Here is a 22,986-nt window from a genome sequence, read left to right as displayed (position 1 = left end):
CAAACTTTTTATATTTTCTCTTTTATGTTCTCTCAATGATGCTCTTTTCTTGAAGTTACAATGGGGATGTTAATTCCTAACAAAGAGAGAGGTAAGCTGTCTGTTCAATTCAACAAACTTGTATTTGCCTTCAACTACATGAAGTCACTGGGAATACAAAGATAAAATAAGATATAGTTCCTATACTCAAAGAGCTTGCAGCCTAATCAGATGTCATCACATTTAACTAGAATACAAAGTGGAATGAGAAAAGGGCAAAGGAGCTGTCTGAACTTTGGATTGAGAGATTAGAGATTGAATGGCCTTTCAGCTGGGAGAAGCCAAGAAAGCTTCATGAAGGAGACAACTGAACTAATGTTTGAAACAAGGGAGCAATATCAGCAGGTGCAGTTGGGGAAGGGAAGATTCATTCCATTTTAAGAAGACGGCCTGAGCAAAGGCAACAAGAGAGAAGGACTAGAACACAAGGGACAGAGATTAGTCTTGTATGTCTAGACTCTAGTCTAGAGTGTAGAGAGCATGTGAAGGAGAGTAATCTGAGACTGATTTTGAAATATCAAGATAAAACATTAATTAACTCTCCCCATGATCTTTCTAGGACACATCAATTGAGAATCCTAGCATCGCTATATTTAGAATCCACTCAATTTAAACAGTAAAATACAGTATCCTGTATGTTCAAAACGAAATTCATTATCTTTCCCCTTAAACACTCCCCCACCTTCTCTATTGCTCTAGAGGGCAACACTGTTCTCTCAGTCCCTCAGGCTCACAACCTAGGAGCCATCATAGATTTCTCACTCTCTCTCACAGCCCCATATCCAAGCTGCTATCAAGGCCTGCCGATTTCACCTCTCCAACATCTCTCAAATAGGCTCCTTGTTCTCCTTTGATACTACCACCGACTGATATCAGGCTCTTATCCCCTCATGCCTTGATTATTGCAATAACCTGTTGGTGGATCTTCCCATCTCAAGTCTTTCCCTTTCTCTCCACTCCATTCTTCATTTGACTGCTTAAGCGATTCTCCTAAAATGCCACGTCTCATGTCACCCCCCTACTCAACAAATTCAGCGACTCCCTCTTGTTTCAAGCATCAAATACAAAATGCTCTTTTTGGCATCCAAAACCCTCTATAAACTAGCCCCCTCCTACTTTGCAGCCTTCTCAAACCATACTCCCTAACACATATTCTTCAGTCCAGTGACACTGGCCTCCTGGCTATTCCGTGAACAAGACACTACATTTTTCAGCTCTAGGCATTCTCTCTGGCTGTCTTTCATATCTGAAATGTTCGCCCTCCTCCATTCCGAATACTGACCTCTCTGGCTTCCTTTCAGGCCCAGCTAAAATTCCACCTCCTATAGGAACCCTTGCTTGAACCCCTCTTAGTACCCATTAGGGTATAAACTCCTTGAGGGCAAGGACTGTCTTTTTACTCTTTTTGTATTCTCAGAGTTTAACTCGGTACCTGGCACATAGTAGGCACTTAATTAATGTTTATTTAATTGAATTTTTGGGGAAAAAAGTCTGATTCCAAGATTCTCAATCTTTCCCTCCCATCAAGTGGCTTTTTGTATTTATAAAAGCAGTGTGAACTCAAAGCCAAGCTGAAAGGAAGCTTGTATAAGAAGTTAGAGAGGCAACATGGTGAATTGGCTAGCCTTGGAGTCAAGAAGATCTGAGTTCAAATTCTGCCTCTAACACTTTCTTTGTGCTTTTGGATCAGTCATTTGAACTTTCTGCAACCCTTATCTCTGCAACTTTCCTTATATTCAAGATGTGAGAGTTAGACTAAACGGACTTTAAATTTCTTCCTAGCTGGAAATCTATGACCATGATTTTATGAGTTATCAATAACCCACTGGCAACTGAGGAATACTTATTAATGGTGTTTGATTGATTCTAAGCTGAGAGGTGTGCTCATGCCCCTTACTCCCATGTATTGAAATCTAGGACAGGGAGGACAGTAGGAACTATGCTGTGTGGATGCCCCTGGTCTTTTCTCTACTTACTCCTACTCAGTGTGTCTTCCCCTCAGTGTTTTGTATTGTAGGTTAATCAGATAAATTAATCTGGTACTTAGAGTATCTGTGATTGCATGGATGTGAATACATCTTCCTCTGATGCAGACCATGATATGTCTATAATGTCTCATCTTCTGCGATTCTTTTCCATGCCCTCTCTCAAAATTGTCCAAAGGGATTCATCCATGGGAATTCCTGTCTCATGCGAAATCCTATAGAGCACAAAGGCTTCACATCCATTAGCCCTTGTTCATAAAACATGGCCAAGCCACCTGCTTTTCCAGTATACATCCCTCTGCTGATGCCCTTTTGTGTTTCTTCTGAATGTTCAGTAACATACTATATAGTCTTTGCCCCTTGGGATGAAACTGAACTTTACTTCATTAGCCTTATTGTCATCATAGAACCATCATAGATTTAGAAATAGAAAGGACTTTAGAAGTCATCTAATACAACCTTTTCATTTTTTGGATGAAAAAAACTGAAGCTCAGAGGAGATTAAATGACTTGGTCAAGGTTACACACATACCAAGGGACTAAGACTGAATTTCAACACAAGTCCACAACTTTAGGGGGAAGCTAGGTGGCACAATAGAGTTCAGGGCCTAGAGTTAGAAAGACCTGAGTTCAAATTCAGCTTCAGACACTTCCTAGCTTTGTGACCCCGCTCAAGTCACTTAATCCCCATTGTCTACTGCTCTTCTGCCTTGGAACCAATATACAGGATGATTCTAAGATGGAAGGTAAGGATTTATATGTGTGTGTGTGTGTGTGTGTGTGTGTGTGTGTGTAGATGTCAATTGATTACTGATTGATTTCATCCCAGAAGACTGTGACCCACATGCTAATCCTTTCTATCCTGTTGCCAGGTTTATGAACCAAGTATTTTTTTGACCTATGTTTCCATATCCAAAGTTAAGAATTTTTAGCTAATTATATCACTCCCTCTCTTCATTACTGATGCACATTAGGGCCATTTGTGGCCTTGTTGATAAGTGTCTGTCAGCATTTTTATTGTAATAAGCCTCAACTTTATGGTTGAATTTCTTTTTTTATAATAGAAAAAGAGACATTATATTTGAATAGTCTGCTGTGTAACAGGAGAGCTGTCATCGGCTCTAATGACTCCTCCAATAATAATGTGGTCATCTGGGCAAAAGCAGCTTCATCTTTTGTTCTGATATAATGGCTCTGCCTGAGCATTTGGGTACTATGGTGATAGGTAGGGATGAAATACATACTTAGATATTTCATCTGTTGATTGTTTGCTAGATTGTCTATAATAATGTCTTTCCAATGACTTCTCTCTCTTATTTCTGGACCAATATATAAAAAAAATCTGTAGGAGATTAATGATTTAATGTAGCTTCTTTGTTCATTAGTATATCAGATCTCTTTGGTCTCTGGTGTATATCTTTAAATATATGACATGAAAAGAAAAACTTACTGTCACTGACACCTGAGGTAGCACTTGAAGGGGAGATATTTATTCACTACAGACTTTCTTTTCAAAGTATATAAAAGAGAATAGCAAAGTGGTGTAGTGGATAGAATGCCAGTCTTGGAGATGAAAGGTCCTGGGTTCAAATCTGGCCTCAAATGCTTCTTACCTGCATGACACTGGTTAAGTCACTTAACCTCAGTGGCTTAGTCCTTACCATTCTTCCGCCTTAGAACTGATTCTAAGGGGGGGGCAGCTGGGTAGTTCAGTGGAATGAGAGTCAGGCCTAGAGATGGAAGGTCCTAGTTTCGAATCTGGCCTCAGTCACTTCTCAGCTGTGTGACCCTGGGCAAGTCACTTGACCTCCTTTGCCTACCCTTACCATTCTTCTGCCTTGACTCTAAGACAATACTAATTGCTTCTGCAATTAGTATTGACTCTAAGACAGAAGGTAAGGGTTTAAAAAAAAAAAGATTCTAAGATGAAAGATAAAGGTTTTGTTTTGTTTTTTTAAATAGAAGTATATATAAGCTTGTATCTATTTAAAATATGAATGACAAACATGATTTCAACAATAAAATCTTGTTCTTTTGTAGGTGAGTATGCCTTTGTGTTGAATTATATTTCATCCTAATTCTTTTGTTGGTTAAGATTTTTCTAGGGGTAGAAGATTGAACAGTAACCTTGAAGTCAGGAAGACTTCTGCATGTCAATGAGCTCACTGGTAGGGATAGGAATGGAGACTGGACCTCTGATTTCATTGAGGAGAGGAAATGAATTCCTAGGCCAGGAAACTCCCTTAGTGCAATTAATAGAGTGAAAAAGAGAGACAGAGTGAGAGAGACAGAAAAAGAATATAACACAGGTTTTGAAGGTGAATTCTCCTAGTAAGGGCCAGATCAATGAAATACTTAGTAGTGCCCTTTTAAAAATTCAGTTCAGTTCGCAGGATCTCACATATATTTTGTTCCCTGAACCTGCCTGAGGGCTATAGCCAGCTTGTCAGAAGAGCTATGCAGTTCAGTGTACTGTCCTAGCCTGGCTGCAGTTTTGCCAGAGATATATCTCTACACAAGTTCCCAATCTGTTCACACATCCTTTGTGCCCTCTAGTGATCTCCGTTTGGGGAAGCTTCATTTGGCTCATGCACAGGGGAAAGCCACTCAGAATAAAAGGGGACTCAGTATTTGGGGAAGTTGCTTTCTTTGCAACTTTTCCTGCTGACACTAAGATTTTGGATAAGCAGGGTGCTGCTGGGTTGGCAAGTTTCCATGGAATGAGTTCTTGGAGGCTCTTGTCTTTTTTTTTTTTTTTTTTTAAAGAAGTTATGGATGAAAGGATAGATTTTTGATAGAGCTGGAGTTTGCTATGATTTCTCTTTCCTTCTCATTATCACCTTTCCTGGCACTCTAGAGATGCCTGGGTAGGTAATGTTTACTGCCTAGTCAGTGACTGTCTACCTGTGGCCTTTGAGGCTCTAAAGCAGGAATTGTGCTACCTATTATCCACATAATGGGAGAAAGAGGCCTTCCCTTCCCCCTTTTGTACCCTGCCTTAAGCACCAGACTTGCTCAGGTCCTTTCCTAATGAAAAAATGCTTTGTTCTGGATGGGAAACTGTCACTTCACAGAAGCCACACGCTGCCCCAGCAGGGTCTGGAACAGTTACTTAACAAGTAAAAGTTTCTAAATAACCCCCGTTTTATAGCCAGCAGGTGCCAAATACATGCTTTACTTAGAAACAAGGAGTTGGATGCTTCCCCTGCCTGACTGACCCTGTCACTTGCTCACCAATTCCTATTACTTTAGTGACTGAATGGTATGGGCCTTAATGGGTCCTAATGACCTGCCTACTGGTAGGTGGCATTTGAAATGTGGAGTTTTTGCTCTTATGATAGGCATTTTAAAGGGCTCTTATCTGATCTAAAATTTAAAGGGGGGAAAAAGACATCATAATTCTACTTCCCTATGTGAAATTAGAGCAGGAAAAGCTTCTACTTTCCTTGCAGGCCTGTGGATTATTAGTGGACAGAAGACTGCCTACTATTATGCTGTAACTACTGTAACACTTTAGCAGCTGTCATTAGAATATGATTTTAGAGTCTAAAAAAGTAAGCGCTTATTAAAGAACATCTGTCCAACTATGAGAAAAAAGCCAAAAGATTTTTAAAGTTCTGATTTATATGTAAATATATATGTAAAGTTATAATTTATGTAAAATTTTAAATTCCTTTCCTAGAATTTTAAAAACAAAGTTACTTTTTTGCAATTATTTGTCTCAGGAATCCCATTTAGAATGATCCAGTTTCAGAATTTGTCTCTGGAGTTTTGATTTTGGCCGGCTCCAACTAATCACAGAATAAAGAGCTATGCACTATACTGGATCATAACCAAAAGACCTAAGTTTCTCAAAATCTAAGGTTTAATCATTCAAAAGATATACGTGTTTCCTCCAAAGAGCTGAATGACTATAGATGCATAAGGAAGTATTCATTTTCAGACATTATCCACTAATATAGCGGAACTGGACTTCTTTGTTATAAGAGAGGGATTGGGTGGTGTTGGGAGGCTGAAGTGAAGGAGACTTTAGGAAGCAACAGTAGTAGTTAGGTGGCTCAGTGGGTAAAGTTCTGAGCCTAGAGCCAGGAAGACATGAGTTAAAATCCAACCTTAGATACTGTCTAGCGTGTGATCCTTAACAAGTCCCTTAACTGCTATTTGACTCCATTTCCTCATCTTATAGATGAGGATAACTTATACCTCTCAAGGTTGATTTGAGGATCAAATGAGATAATAATCATAAAGCATTTAGCACAAAGTTTAGCACATAACAAGATTATATGGAATGTTAGTGATTATTAGTATAAACCCTTAGCTTCTGTCTTAGGTTAGACACTAAGCAAAAGAGTAGTAAGGGCTAGGTAATTGAGGTTAAGTAATTTGCCCAGGGTCACACAGCTAGGAAGTGTCTAAGGTCTTCTGGGTGGGTTCTCTATCCACTCAGCCATCTTGCCATCCCAAATAAGACATTAAAAAAAAAAAGCAAACCATGGACATAGGTCAGTGATGATGAGCCTTTTAGAGATGGAGTGCCAGGCCCCACCCCTACCCTACCTCCTAGACTAAGTGCTGAACTGGTCTTCCCCCCAGACTGAGTGCCATGCCATGCTGCCCAAGAGATCGAGTCTCACACCCAATCCCCTTACCCCAGAGAGGGGAAGAAGGAAGTGCTCCCATAAGACTGCTAGGCAGAGGGGCTGGTGATGAGAGGCACATGTAGAGAGGGGGAAGGGAGTGGTTTGAGCACCCTGCTCCCCTCCAGCTCTGCCACTAGTGAGCCACCCATCTTACCCCCTGTGAGCTCCCATTGGGCTACTGGGTAGAGGGGCAAGGGATGTGAAAAAATGTCACCAGGTGTGGTGGAGATGGGGAAGGGAGAAACTCTACCCAAGTCCCCCTGCCTTTCTAGTAACAAACTCTGAGGGGGTTAGGGAGAAGGGTGGCCTACATGCCCACAGAGAGTGCTCTGAGTGCCATCTTTGGCACCTGTACCATAGGTTCACCATCACTGACATAGGTAATACCAATTTTAATGTAGGCCTCTAAGCAGAATATTCAGAAGGGAAACTTCTCCCCACCCTCACTCTTTTTTCTTCTTCCTCACCATAGGTGTAGGAGCATCTGTTGTAGACACTAAATCTTAGGTAAACAAAATAAACAGTTCTCTGGAAGAAAAGGCCACCCTCCTTGGGTGAGCCTACTTGCCAGAAAGGCTGCTTAGCATTTTTCCCTTCCAAATGCAAAATAGAGAGTCATTGTTCAATTGAACCTTCAATCAATAACACAATGCCAGGTTCTCCTATTTTTTGCTTGTGGCATTGCTGGCCTGACTTATTATCAAAAGATCTTAATTAGTCAAAATATAGGATTTAGTTCTATACCTGGGAGACAAATCATGTTATTGCTCTAGTCCTGAACTCCATTGTCATTCTCTGGTCTCTTCTATTGCCCAGTTACCTATTTGGGATTCTCTCATCTTTCACAATCTCTTGCTCTTCCAAAACAAAAGAAGCTCCTTATTTTGTCTCTCTTCTCTACTGGAACCATTGGAAGTCTTGATAGATCTTCTCCACTTCTCTTAGTCAGGGCCAGTCGAAAACTACTAAAAGGCTGAGAAACATAAAGTGTCTCCAATTTCCCCCATTGACCTTACTGGCATTAATTCCAAAGAGCTGCCTTGCCGAGTTGCTTGGCCATGCTTCCTCAACCTGCAATGCTGCATGTGGCCGAGAGCACATTCAGCCCCTCTGAGTGATGGGAACAGGCAGATGTATGTCCACAGGGGCCAGGGAGCAACGAGGCTGTCAGAGTATTGCTCATGGGAGTAGTGCAGCAGCTGGACAGATGGAATTAATGCCCACAGGGACGATGCCATAAAGGAAAGGAAGAAGACAGCTGAAAGGAATGGTATCACAATGAGGGCTGAAATCACTTGTCAAACTTGTTTATTTCTTGTTTAAGTTTGTGTCTGTGTGAGTGTGTGTGTGTGTGTATGTGTGTGTGTGTGTGTGTGTGTACGCGCGCACGTGTGTGCGTGCACGCATTGGGGAGGATATTAAACAAGAGGAGTCAAAAATAGTAGGGTGGAGAGGTCACACAGGAAAAGAAGGAATTTGCTTTCAAAGGTATCTCCAGTAAATCTTCTATAAGAATGCCTCTGGAATTTTGATAACATATGAAACTTTCAATGCATCTAAATACACACACACATAAATTAATAGAAAAAAGAAAAGGCACAACAGAATATGGTAATATTTGAGGCAAGTTCCCAGAAGGTGGCTTGCCATATTCAAACTGAAATATGTCCATTCTAGTCACTTAATACTGCAAGGTATTATCATCCTGATTGTGATCTCAATGTCCTTTTAACATTTAAAAACTGAATGGTGTGCTAAGTAAAAGGTCCCAGATCAACTAACCTATAAACTAAGGATCATCTCTTTATCCTCAGAATAGCTCAAACATCATTAATTTGAGTATATACTTCCATGGACTACCTGGAAGTATACAGACCATTTTCTTCACTGGCTTACGTACATCAGTCTTCATAACCATCAATAATGATGCTAACTCCTGCTGATATAACTGGGCCTATCCTCACATTGGAAGGCCCCTAGCATGTTGGGTGGATGGATACCTCGTGGCAGACTATTGGGAGGACATGAACCAGAATTTCACTGTATAGACAGACGTGGATGGGCTGCTATCTGAATCATTGCAGAAAATATCCATCCCTAGGAGATCACAGATGCATTGGAATATTCTTATAGCACTTTAAGGTTAAAATGGACTTTCCCAAGCATTAAAGTGGTATATTAAAGTGTAATCATTAAAAATGGGTTTGACAAATATAAGAATTAAAAAATTATTATTGTGGTCACCATTTATGAAAAATAATTAACTCCTTAGGTCAAAATGACTGTTAGCAGCTTTTATTTACATTAAGGTAGAGATTTAAAGTGGGAAATATAGGAAAGAGGTAGAAAAAAAATTACCTAGCTACCCCTATGTCCTAATGCTAGTGCTTCCAGACAGTGAATGTGAATTCTAATGAGAATCTCACGAGAATCCAAAGTTCTAATTAGGAAGCCAAAGAGCCAAGAGATACTGAAAAGCCCACTGAAAAGCCCACTTCAGTACATAGGAGGCTAAGACTGCCAAGAATTTCACCAAAGCTCACACTGAAGAAAGTATCCCACCAAAGAGCCAACTGGGAGAGAGAGTCTCCTCACTGAAGAACCAAGGAAGAAATATATCTCAATCTTCTCGATTTTGCCTTTTATAGCCCTTTTTCCATGTCACTTCCTGTCTCTCTCCCACTTCATGGGAACCAATCACAGCCTCCCAATTTGCCTAGCACTGCCCAAGGGGGGGGCAGTGCTTGTGGCCTTTGGGGGTGTGAACTTTTTCTTTTTCTAGTAAGTGACTTAGTGGCTTACTAAGTGTAAAGTAGGGGTACTTTTAGTTCTTGATTGATTAAGTCAAAATAGACAAAGGGAATAAAAAAAAATCCTTTCCCTAGGCCTTGAGTCAGGAAGGTCTGAGTTCAAAACTAGCCTCAATATTTCCTATGTGACTCTGGGAAAGTCACTTAATCTCTGTCTCAATTTCCTCAACTATTAAGGGCTAGGTTAAGTGACTTACCCAAGGTCACACAGCCAGGAAGTGTCTGAGCCCAAATTTGAACCCAGGACCTCCCATCTATAGGCCTGACTCTCAATCTGCTGAGCTACCTAGGAGCCCCTTCCATTTCATTCTTTATAGAGTGGGGAACTATGGGTATGGATTACTGCACATACTCTCAGATTTGGTAAATGTGATAGTTTTGTTGAAATACTATTTCCCTTTAATCTTAAAAATTCCTTGTTATAAAAGATAATTCTGCAAGAAGAGATGTATTTAGAAACGATGGTGCCTCAAAGGCAAAAAAAAATATTAATAATGTTAATAGCATTTTCCCTATAATGAACTTATGAATCAAAGAGGTATTATAAGCATTAATCTGCCCATTAGTCTACACAGCTAAACTCATCTTTCCCCCACTCCTAACTTCTTCATACTCTCAGTCTCTCAGGCTTAAAGCCTAGGACTTATCCTGGATTCCTCTCTATCCCTCACTCCCCACATCCAATCTGTTGTCAAGGCTTTGTCTTGAATGTTCCTTCTTGTCTCACTACTTGCCTGGGCTACTTTGATACCCTGCTGGTAGACCTGTCTGTCTCAAATATTTCCTCAATCCATTCTCATTCAGCTACTGAAGTGTTTTTCTTAGCACAGGTCCGCTCAAGTCATCATCAGTAAACTTCATGGTCTCCCTATTGTCTCCAGGATCAAATACAAAATCCTCTAATTGGCATTCAAAGCTCTTTATAACAACCCTTCATTCTAGTGCCTTTCCTCTGTGAATTATTTCCCATTTATGCTATGGGTAGCTTATTTCTGTGTATTTGATTGCTTTTCTCCTTCAGTAATTGTGAGTCCTCCTTGAGGGTAAGGTCTGCCTTTGGCATTTTTCTGTATACCCAGCACTTTATGTATTGTCTCATACATAGTAGGCACTTAAATGCTTAATGACTGACTGACATTTTATGAGGAAATTGAAGCAGATATGTTAACTTACCCTTCATTCAACAGCTGCTGAATGTCAGTCAAGCCTCAGTCTTTTAATCATCACATAGTATGTCCTTCGGCTAATAGAGATTACCTTCACAGAATTTTGCCTTTACAAACTTCATGGTTTATCTGGCATCACTTGAACACAGAATTGGGAAGTTCTGGGTCATCCTCACCTGCCTGGCATCTTAACTTAACTTAACCAGTGGGCGATTATAGATCATGGAACTGGGATGTTGTTTGCTGGGTGTAGCGATCAGCTCTGATAAGGATCAGCACTTTTGCAAGCTCATCAAACATCATTTTGATGTGTTAACCACCCATTGTGAGGACAGGCATCCTCAGTAAAATACACACTCCATCAGGTTAGGAACAGAAGGATAAACATAGCTACATCACTGATCGTTATCTGACAGCTGGTTACAGGATGACAATGTCTGGACTAACATGAGATGACCTGCTATTGCTAAGCTTTATGTAGCCAAATATCCTAACCAAGAGAAAACAGATAGGTACAATGTGGTGAAGATGCCTAAAAAGAGGTCTGCAAGTTTAAGTATTGGGAAGTTAAAAACCCACAAGAATGACCATAGCTATAAAGTTAGAGATCTTACAGGAATTGGGGATGGATGAAAAACAATCATATTTCCTAATCATTAGGGCCTACCAGCTCTCAAATGAGAATATATGAGGAGGAGTAGGATAGGCAATCACAGAATAATAGAGCTTAAAGGAACTTTAGAGAACACTTAGTGTAACAAGAAGAAACTGAGACCTCAAGAACCCAAATCACTTGCCCAAACTCAGTTAGGTGGGACAGGGTTGCAACCCAAACCCATATTTCCTGAACCAAAATTTATTATGCTTTTTACTCTTGCCAGAGTCCGTGACGTTTCAAAATGCCACCCTACTCATTGGGGCAGCTGGGTGGCCCAGTGGAGAGAGTTCAGGGAATAGAGTCAGGGACACTCATCTTCCTGAGTTTCAAATCCCTGGGCCATCTCCTCATAGTGAAACATCAATTCTCTTGGGAACCCTAATCAATGGGAATTGTAAGGATGGCATTCGTGCAAGGTGGATGGGACAGGAGGAGCCAGAGAAGGAGTGGCTGACAGTTGGTGACAGTTGGTGACAGTTGAGATCTTGAGTCCAGAGAGGTTTCTGGGAGTCTCCGGAGGAGGAAGGGGGGAAGGAAGGACTTCCGGTGGAAGAGTGAGAAGGGAGAGGAGGAGGACATCTCAGCTCGAATCCAGTCTTGAGGGCTTCCTGAGGATCTTTCTTTGAACACTGAAACCCTGATTCCCTGGTCAAAGATTCCATCGCATCTCACCCAGCAAGACTTCAACCATCGAGTCACCTAAATGTTTGGACTCCATTTTGGGAGCGATCTCTTAGGCTCCTTCTCCCATTACCCCACCTTGCTGAGAGACCTTTTCCAGTCTAATTTAAAATTATAGAAAAAGAAATATAAGGAGAAGGGACGAGGGGAGAAGCTTAGAAGTGGGAACCACTGGATTTCGCACCTAAGTGTGATGGACCTCACAGAAATAGAGAAGAGGGCACCCCAAAATCCCTCTGCCCTTCACCATTTTCCCTAGTCCCTGAATTGTGATTAATAAAAGCCATTCATTAGTCAGATATCGTTCCAGAGTGCCTGAGAGATGAGGGGGAGGGGAATCACAGCTTGGTCTGGCTGCCTCCATCTTGAAGCCAGACCACCCGCTGTGAAGTTGACTGACCTTGGGGGAGGATTGTGTGAACCCCACCCTCATTCAAAATTGGATTGGGGTCCCCCATACCTCATCTTATAGGGAAGCCTCACTCCCAACTCCTGTGAGGTGGCACTACCATCCCAGTCACCCAATTTTGGGGTGACACCCCCTCAAAGTCTCAGCAGTGTATATTTGGCAGGAGGGGAGAGCTAGAAGAGAATCTCACCATCATAGACTCTCTCTATCTCCCCTCCATCCCTAATATTGGTACTGGCTCTGTTTATTATTATAGAAGGAACATAAGGAATGATGTTGTTTATTGGCAAGGGCAAGATCTTGGTCCTAGCTCCCTTTCCCTTGCTGTTAAATTCTTGTGCTCTCCAGCCCCTTTGGTCACTTAGCTGGGTCACATTCATGGTGTTCTGGACCCATTCTGTTGTGTTCAGTTTGGACAAACCCTTATACTACCCTCCCCTCCTGCCTAAAGTTGAATGAATGCTTTGGTATTGAGCTATAATATTGAAATATTATTATGAACCATGTGTGGAGACATGCTTTATCTGTGTGATATTGGGAATTTGGGGATCCTTGAACTAATTTTGAGGTCCCTGATCTAAACTTCCTGTGGACATTTAGGGCTCTTTCAAACTACATTTCCCAAGAGCCTACTGGCTTCCTTTCTTGCATAATCACATGGGCAGGAAGCATAATCATGTAGAGAAAAGTATAAAGACTGAGGACTGGATTGGTACTTGCTCTTTGTGATTGTGGAGCAAGAGCGAGGAGAGGAGGAGCAGGTAATGGCAAGTCCCTTTAAACAGGCACGTGGCTTCATTTTCCTAAATGGCTATCAATAAACCCTTTAAAACCCTAATATTTTTAATTAAATTTTTTTAATTTTTATTTTGTATATTTTCCCATAGTTACATATTTCATGTTCTTTCCCTCTCCCCCAAACCTCCCTAACCTCCCTTAGCTGATACACAATTCTACTGGGTTTTACATGTATCATTGATCAAGACCTAATTCCATATTATTGATAGTTGGACTAGAGTTATCCTTTAGTATCTACATCCCCAATAATATCCCCATCAGCCCATGTGTTCAAGCAGTTGTTTTTCTTCTGTGTTTCTCCTCCCACAGTTCTTCCTCTGAATATGGCTAGTTTTCTTTCTCATAAGTCCCTCAGCCTTGCTCTGGATCCTTGCAATTCTGCTAGTAGAGAAGCCTATTATGTTCAATTGTACCACAGTGTATCCATCTCTGTGTACAATATTCTCTTGGATCTGTTCCTTTCACTCTGCATCAATTCCTCGAAGTCATTCCAGTTCACATGGAATTCCTCCAGTTCTTTATTCCTTTGAGCACAATAGTATTCCATCACCAACAGATACCACAATTTGTTCAGCCATTCCCCAATTGAAGGCCATTCTCTCATTTCCCAATTTTTTGCCATCACAAAGAGCGAGGCTATAAGTCTTTTTCCTTATTATCTCTTTGGGGTATAATCCAAGCAGTGCTATGGCTGGATCAAAAGGCAGATAGTCTGGTTCCAAATTGCCATCCAGAATGGTTGGATCAGTTCACAACTCCACCAGCAATGCATTAATATCCCAATTTTGCCACATCCCCTCCAACATTCATTACTCTCCCCTGCTATCATTTTAGCCAATTTGCTAGATGTGAGGTGATACCTCAGAGTTGTTTTGATTTTCATTTCTCTAATTATTAGAGATTTGGGACACTTTCTCCTGTGCTTATTGATAGTTTTGATTTCTTTATCTGAAAATTGCCTATTCATGTCCCTTTCCCATTTATCGATTGGGAGATGGCTTGATTTTTTTGACAATTGGTTTAGCTCCTTGTATATTTGAGTAATTAGACCTTTGTCTGAGTTTTTTGTTATAATGATTTTTTCCCAGTTTGTTGCTTCCCTTCTAATTTTGGTAGCATTGTAAAACTCTAATTTTTTTAATCTATCCTTTTATATTAATTGTATTTCTTACATCTGGGGGTATTGTATTATCTAAAGAATACCAGTCATTTCTCTGTCAGTTCAATTCCCATTTATAGGATTGTACATATAGAGTTAGAAGAAGCCATGAAGGCCATTGAGTCCATTCTCTTCATTTTTTAAATGAGGAAACTGAGGCAGAGAGAGTGATTTGCCCAGAGTCACACAACTAATCACTGTCTGAGGTGGGATTTGAACCTGGGTACTCTTGGACTCTGAGTCCAGTGCCTTTCCCACTAAACTATGCTGTTTCTCATGTGTTGTGGACCAAATCTGCTCTGCCCTCTGCAGGGGGTTTCAGGAAGGCCAGCTGGTTCCTTCATAACTCCCAACTTAGCATCTGTCAGATGCTCATGTTTTCCACAACATGGCTTTATCTAATTCTTGTAGACCTGTAGGTGGGCAGACAAAGAGGACCACAGGATTCATCCAAGGATCATTGCAGGGAAGTTGGTGCTGGCTGCACTAAAGTAGTGTGAGGCATCCATACCAGATGTTGATCTCAACAGAATTTTCTCCATTTATAGAACGCTGTGGTTGTGCAAGGGTTTCTGTGTTTTTATGTCCTTCTAACAGCATTCTCTGACTTTTTGAGTCCCCTGCAGTAGAGCACTCTCATCACCATCCTCCTTGCTCTATAGTCTCTCTTTGTCAAAAACTACTTTTGGCATTGCTCAGCTTTCCCTTCTCCAGAACAGCCTGAGAGGCTTTGTCCTTTCCCAGAGGTTTTATTGTCTAACCCCTTAATCATGTTTGTGTTTCTCACTTGAATCTTTGCTTATTTTTCATACACCTTCAAAGAGAATTTTAAAAATACTGAGAATAATGGGAGAATACTTATAGTTCCTTCATTTTTTAAACTTTTCACTCAACATTCCTCTATTTTGCTTGCTCTTTAAAAGAACAATACTACATTACTGATTCATCTTTAGCTTATTGTCCACTCTGACCCCTAGATCTTTTTCTTTCAGATTTCTTTTTATGAAGTCATCCAATATTCTGTTTTTGCTTTTGTTTTTTTTTCCCCACTGAGAGCACTACCCCATACTTGTCTTTGTTGAACTTCACTCTCTTTTGTTTCTGACCACTTTTTCCATTTACCAAGGTCATTTTCAATTCTGTTGCTGTCTTCCAAAGTGCTGGCTATCTGCCAACTTGGTTCCATCTGCAAACTTAATGAGCATGTTTTCTATTCCATCTTCTAAGTCATTTATGAAATGTTAAACAGCACTGGACCCTGGATGGTTCTCATCTCAATACTATTTGTTTGGCCTGATATTCGCTCCTTGCATACCCTCTGCCTCCTACATGCCAGTACTCATCAGGGACACACTGCCCATCCAGGGGTTAGAATATGGCAGGGAAAGGAGCATAGAAGCCTATTAAAACAATACTGTGATGATCCTTTCATCTGACAGGAGATGGTACTTCTATTTTATAAAACATGGTCCTGAGAAAGGAGATTTTTAGAGGAGTTGTAGTTTACCTCTTCTTTTGACCCAGCAAGGCAAGCCTTCTTCCACAAACAGAAGAAGGCTAGGTGGCTATGGCCAGGCTCTTGATCAGCATGAGGATTCATAACTTGGCGATTCATTTCATATAGAAACTAGAAATCTATATTATTTGCTAAACCTACTTGGCATCCTTCCCCTAAACAGATTGGTGCAATAGGCGATGATGAGGAGTGGAGCTGTCTTTATGAAGAAGAGAATGAGCCTGATGCCCAGATGTTGGAGATACCAAACCTCACTCCCTATACTCATTACAGGTGAGAACAGCAGGTGATAAAGTGCGGCAGACAAAAGTTTATCCACATGCCAGCAGGTGGCTTCAGTCAGCAGATAGCAAAATTCAGTTATACATATGTAAATTCTAATTTCTAGGTAACAATAATAGTAAATCAGACTTTAAAGAGTAGGCAAAACACACAGGAAAATACTGTTTCGAGGGAGATTATATGCTGATTTTAGATTTGGCAGGTTCTTTTTATCTGTTAACTGGCAACATCCCCTATAGATACGTCTTCTCTGTTGTTATAGGATTGAAAAGTGAGAACCTTGGGTAATCAAGAGACATGACTCTTTTCTCACAAACATCATGTGCAATTTTGACTATTAAAGAGCAATGTGCAAATAATAGCTATACTATAAATATCCCTCTGTTTGGAACTATTAAAGGGCTTTCAAAGTGGTTCTTCTTACCAGGATGCCACTTATTATACTTGATCCTGAAACTTAGCCTGGCAGTAAATCTTTGGCCTTAACAAAGGGTAGAGTGATCACAAGCCGTTAAAGATGTTATAACTTCCCGTAAGATCATTGAAGGAGATGAATTTTCCAGTTATCACCAGATGTTGAGTTTGATAATGTCATTGTTCTGCCAGAACGGATACATTTTGTGAGCTCAAGGAAGAAAGAAATAAGAATTACTAATACAGGGAGTTAAGAGGTGAAATTGTCAAGATCATTTTCTTTGCATGATGTAAATGTTGAAAAGAACAGGTTACGAAATGCTGCTTATTTAACATGTACTCTTTTGAACGTATTTCCCCAAAATAGAACAGACCAGCCAAGGCTCTGTATCAGTGGTTGGATTTTTTTTTAATAGAATAACCTTTGTCATGACTTGGGACAAGGTCAAGTTGGAAGGGTAGTCTCTGCATTCAGGAGACCTTGGTATAAATCCCACCTCCATCTGTGGCATTTAACTTCTGTTTTTTCAACTGTGAAATAAGGAATTAGGCTAGATGTCCTCCAAGTTCCCTTCTAGTTCTAGATGTATGATTCTTTAATCATTATTAAAATTTGAAAGCTAAAGTATCAGATACTTCTTACTAGTTTTGTACTTAACCCAACTTCTCAGGGGCTCAGCTGCAAAAGGGAAATAATATTTCTCTTACCTACATCATAGAATTGTCATAAGGAAAGCACTTTGTTAAAATTAAAGCATTGTATAAATTTGAATTGCTTTTATTATCATCATTTCAAATATCTAAAATTTTAAGGCATTTATAATAGTTTGAGACATCAGATATTTACTCACTGAATATTTAGTTTGTCTTTAAGTGCTTTGGTAGTATGTTTTATTATTATATATGTAGTTTTATATATAAAATGCATTGCCATATATACATGTATATGTGTGTACATATACACATATGCATTGTTTCTTTACTTGAAATAATTATGCCTTTCTATCATGAATAAAAAATGTAAAGATGAGATGGAATTAAGAGCCTCAAGAGATAAGAAAAAACAAATTGCTCTTAATTTCTCTGAAGGTATTTTTCATTAAAAATGTTATTGTTTAATAACATGACGATACAATACTATTAAATTTGTGCATCAGGTAGCAATTGGAGTAGGTGACATCTAAGGAGCCTTTGCAATTCTAATACTAGAAGAAATAGTCATTTGGACACAATCTGGTATTTTCCCTGAATCTTGATTCAGCCAGTGGTAATTCGCAATATAGGTTTCTGAATATCTAATAGATAGAACTTTCTATCACTTGGGTATGAGAAATTGTTTGATTCTGCTTGATTTCCCTTCCTTTGAATCTTCTTAGAAAACAAACTAAGTGATTTACATTTTAAATTAAATACATTAGAAACAAAAAGGGTAACTTTGAGCCTTTGGGAATCCATTGAACTTCCCCCTTAAAAAAGGCATTCTTTTCCCCTTTGTTCTTTTCTTTTATTTACTTCATATTTCTTCTTCAGGTTTAGGATGAGACAAGTGAACATTGTTGGCCCCAGTCCTTTCAGCCCATCATCTCGTGTTATCCAGACTTTGCAGGCCCCACCTGATATTGCCCCGGCAAGCGTAACAGTTCGAACTGCAAGTGAGACCAGCCTATGGCTCCGATGGGTGGTAAGTTATAAACTATAGAGAAGTTGCCTAGATAAGCAGTCTTGAGGTCACCAAAGTATATAAAAAGAATCAGAAGCATAGAAGTTTTTTGCCATGCTTTTTTTTCTAGTCAGTACCAATCTCAATATTAAACCAAAAAAATATTACATTTTACATTAAGTCTTAGATCTCAGACCTACCCAGACTGCCTTATTAATCATCGATATTCTTTCTTGGAACTAAAAGATATTCCTCAGTGAGAAAAGCCAATGATGTTACATGCTGGACTTCTAAGTCCTTAAGCTAGGTCAACATTGAACCAATATTCAATATTTGTATGAGAGCCAGTTTGATATTTAATCAAAGCATTCCCTTGCAAAATAAAGCCAAAATATATTAGTAGAAATTATGCTCAGCCAAAGTTAATGACATGGTTTCATTTAATTAACAAATGAAAACTACCAGGAGAAAGTAGGATGGGAAATATATACCAAATAAAATATTTTTCCTTGATCAATAAAGGCAAATAAAACATAGACCCAGCACCATGAGGTCATTCTTTAAGTTATTTTTAGTCTTGTAGGTATAAAATGTTACCTGGATCACCGTTAGGAGATTTAAAAAATTCATGAATGGATTATATTCTATCATTATTCATTTCTAGCCACTCCCTGATTCACAATACAATGGCAACCCTGAATCTGTGGGCTATAGGATTAAATATTGGCGAACTGACCTTCAGTCTTCAGTAATGGTGCAAGTAATCAGTGACAGACTGGAGAGAGAATACACCATTGAGGAGCTGGAAGAATGGACTGAGTATGAGCTACAGATGCAGGCATTCAATGCCATTGGGGCGGGGCCTTGGAGTGAAATGGTGAGAGGCCGGACTCGTGAGTCTGGTAAGTAGGAAAAAAAAATTGTATTTGAAGCCATTTCGCTCTTCTTCATTTCACTGTCAGATGCTTATTAACTTGCCTAATTCTCTTGTCTTCATGTTAATGGCATCTCGTCAATCTTGTTTTATCCCACCCTCATGAAGCTCTTTTCTGACCCACAAAAATGACCTTGTAATAAGTTAGGTAAAATTGCATTGATGCTGATTTGAAAGTCCTAGTAATGTTCACAGACTTTGGGCACAAATTTATCTGAGTGGATTATTTTCTTCATATTGAAAGTTAATTCTTTATTATTCCAGAAGCATCTATTTGTTTTTTTTAATTATAGAGGGAACTTTGGTGTAGTAAGTGACCTCTCATGGATGCTGCTGATCAATGGTATGCTATTAAAAGTTTAACAATCAGTTGGGGGAAGGAGAGGTGAGGATTGTACACATAATACATTTTTCAGTTTAATCTGCATGATTTAACATTTTTTTCTCCATTACATTCTTAAATCTAGGTAATAGACAAAACAGTAAATCAAGCCCTGATTTATAAAGTTTACTAATTTCCTAGATACATATGCTCACATAAAAAATTTAGCAATTGGCTGTCATGAACAGGTATGATCAGCATGTTCCTATTTCCATTTATATAGAGGATTCTTATGTATAGGTTGGACTAGATGTTGTTTGAGGTCTCTACAACTCTGAGATCCTACGATTCTATTAATTAATGTGCTCATGACACATTTCTTCTGCCATATTTCTTGTTTAAAACAAGGCTCTTAAAATCCTCTACTGCTCAACTGTTTTAGTAAGCTTAATGAGAATGATTTGAGTTATTGCTCATGGAAATAGCAAAAGTGCAATTTTTTTTCAAATAGTCTCTAATTCAGATAGGCTTATCTGAATTAGTTCAAATCTGAGGCTTAACTTTACTAAAAGCTTATTCCTCAGTGCAGGTATACCAGTGATAAAATGAATGTGGTAAGTAGCCTTTTCTATTTGTCTTATAGATGATATAATTTATCCTAGGTGACAGGTGAGTAGCTATTTCCTAAAGAAAAATGTTACAAATATTTTCTTAAAAATATTTCAGCTGACAAAAAAATACCCCTAGTCCTATCTCCAGAAATGGGGACAAGAAAAGTTAGAAATGCCAAAGCCCATGGTCAGGCACCAAGCTTTCCTGACTCATTGAAGCATTAGCTGCAACAAAATAGTTTTATTTTTGCTTCCAATATCTTTATGCCAATCAATAATACCACAACATTAACAGTTACCTGGATTCAAAACCCTAGTCATCGTTGATTCTTTCTTTCCTACATCACCTACACATGTCCATACAATGGCAATACCTGTCAGTTCTACTTCTTTTTTAAAAAATTCATTTGTTTTTTTTTAACATGTCGATATGACTTTTATTAATTTTTTTCTAACATTTTGCAATTCATGTTCTCTCCCTCTCCTCTCCATTCCAGAGACAGCAGGTAATATGATATAGATTATAGCAGCAGCAAAATCTTAAGCCATTTTATTTAGTACTAACTGCAGCTGTCATTTCTGGCTACCCTCATTTCCTTCTGCTTTTCTCACATCACTAATTTTCACTATAATTATATTTTAAAAATATCTATCCATCATGATTGATATGTGAAGAATGGAAACAATGTTCTATTGGTTCTTAGTCCAATATTATTCAGCATTTTCCTCAAGAACCAAAGTGATGGAGCAAGATAGCACATTATTTAGGTTTGCAGGTGACAGCCATGGGGTAGAGAGATAACCAGCATCACAAAGGACAAAGTCAGAAATCAGTGTGACCTGAATAGATTGGCAAGCTCATCAAGATAGTACAAAAATTAACTGAACAAAGATGCTGGTCAAGATAGAGCAGCATGAGAATACTGTCATACGGGAAAGGACACTGGAGCTCTGCAGTGCCAAAAGTATGAGTTGTTTAACCACACGTATTCCCTAAAGGAGTCTTCTCTCTTGATGTACTCTGGGAATCTATTCATCTCACCAATGCCATCTGTAATTGAGGGACAATGAGCTCTAGGTTTATATTTTGTAACTATAGCTGATACTATTGATGATGGTGATAATAATGATAATAACAATAGCTAGCAATTTAATAGTGCTTTTAAGGTTGGCAAAGCATTTAATGAATTTATTCCTCATGATGACCTTTTTTACTCATTAGGAAACTGAGGCAGCCAGAGTTTATAATTTAACCAATTACTCTTTAAGGTTCCATCTCAATTAATGGCTTTGCTCTGAGACTAAAAAAAAAAAAAAAAAAAAAAAGAATCACACAGCTATAATGTAGGAAATGTAATAGAAGAGAGAGAATTGACCTGTGATTTTATTGTTATAAGGAATTCCAGAAGAAGGAAACTCCCTCTACCAGTGCAAACAGATAGCTATGTTCTCTGTAATTTAGCCTTAAGAGAGTTACTTCCTTCTCTAGGGCAGGGAGGGAAGACGGAGGGAAGGAGACTGGAGATTTTAATGTAATCAACAAAGACATTAATTAATTAATAAAAAATTTTGTAAAGAGTCATCTTAAGCAAATAAAAAGTTTAAGTAACAGGATAAACTAAAGTATGACTTAATCAAAAAGAAGATATCTGCTGATCATAGAAGCCTACAGCTAAAAAGAAGCTTCATGACCATTTAGTTCATGTAATCAATGAGTCAGATATGTAGTATAGCCATTAGGAATTAGACATGGTAATTGGATCCATAAATAGTCATTTTCATTTGATTCCATTTGAATTTGCTGTAGTTCATTATAAGAGCCCAGTCTGTGCATGTTGTTTTCATCTCTGCCCAAATATACAGACAACTGGCTCATCTAGATGTGTTGGCCATTTGTGATTCCTCAGAAGGCAATCTATCATTATATAGCCCATCCAAGGTACAGAAGCATTGGGCTATATTTTCCAGTATGCTCAGTGCTAAGCAGACTCTTCTTATAGTATCATCTCCTATCATGAGAGACATGGTTCTCCAGAGGGACACGGAGAACTTGGAAAGAATTGAAGGGAACAACCATGATAATTAAGGAGTAGACAAATTGAATTTTTGAGGAAAGATAAGGAGGCTGGAGTTATTGAACTTTGAGAAAGGAAGGCTGAGGAGCAATTTAATCCCAACAGTTTCCACTTTTCACTGTTTTCATTTCATTGCTCTACTTGTTCAGAGCTGCCTAATAAAGACATATACTTCACTTCTCACTGTTTGTCCGTGTTCATTCACTGGTTCCTACCTAACTTGGTTACTAAGACAGACTATTACAGTATGTGCACAGTCAGGATTTTGATTTACTAAATCTACTCTAGTTGTTTTTTAAAACTTTACCTTCTACCTTAGTATCAGCTCTAAGACAAAAGAGTGGCGAGGGCTAAATGATTAGAGTTAAGTGACTTGTCCAGGGTCACATAGCTAGGAACTGCCTGAGGCCAGATTTGAACCCAAACCTCCCCCTCCCCCTCGACTCCCCGACACCAGGCCTAGTGCTCTACCCACTGTGCTTCATAGCTGCCCCTACTACAATCTATGTTAAGATGGAGTCTTTGGGCATATATTGCTTCTACAGGTTGGGACTCCCTGTAATGATCTTTAAGTATGTGAAAAGCTTTTACATAGGCTAGTTACCAGCTATTCTCCACCTTTCCCAAAGACAAAATAAGAGGAAATGGCCTTAAACTATAACCGGTAATTTGGATTAGATAGTAAGACAAATTTTGTGAGTAAGAGTTAGAAACTACTGGAATGGGTTACTGATGATCTTCAAAATAGGATGAATGTTTAAGGGTGTCCATTGTAAAGATGGGGGGAAGATGGATTAGATGACCCCTTAAGGTTGCTTCCAAAACTG

At 39.1% G+C, this 22,986-nt stretch overlaps 1 protein-coding gene across 1 annotated transcript in view; it reads left to right on the top strand.

The window, feature by feature from the left end:
• SDK1 (sidekick cell adhesion molecule 1) overlaps positions 1 to 22,986 on the top strand; it is a 1,179,904-nt gene that overhangs the window by 961,316 nt on the left and 195,602 nt on the right. Inside the window, 3 exon segments of the mRNA XM_044659951.1 lie at positions 16,025 to 16,134; positions 18,088 to 18,238; positions 18,882 to 19,119. Of these exon segments, the coding sequence (XP_044515886.1) occupies positions 16,025 to 16,134; positions 18,088 to 18,238; positions 18,882 to 19,119 (499 nt within the window).

This window comes from Gracilinanus agilis, chromosome 1, assembly GCF_016433145.1.
Source record: "Gracilinanus agilis isolate LMUSP501 chromosome 1, AgileGrace, whole genome shotgun sequence".
Classification (NCBI taxonomy): domain Eukaryota; kingdom Metazoa; phylum Chordata; class Mammalia; order Didelphimorphia; family Didelphidae; genus Gracilinanus; species Gracilinanus agilis.
The sequence above is the reverse complement of the archived record's forward strand: the minus strand, read 5'-3'. Positions and strand labels throughout refer to the sequence as shown.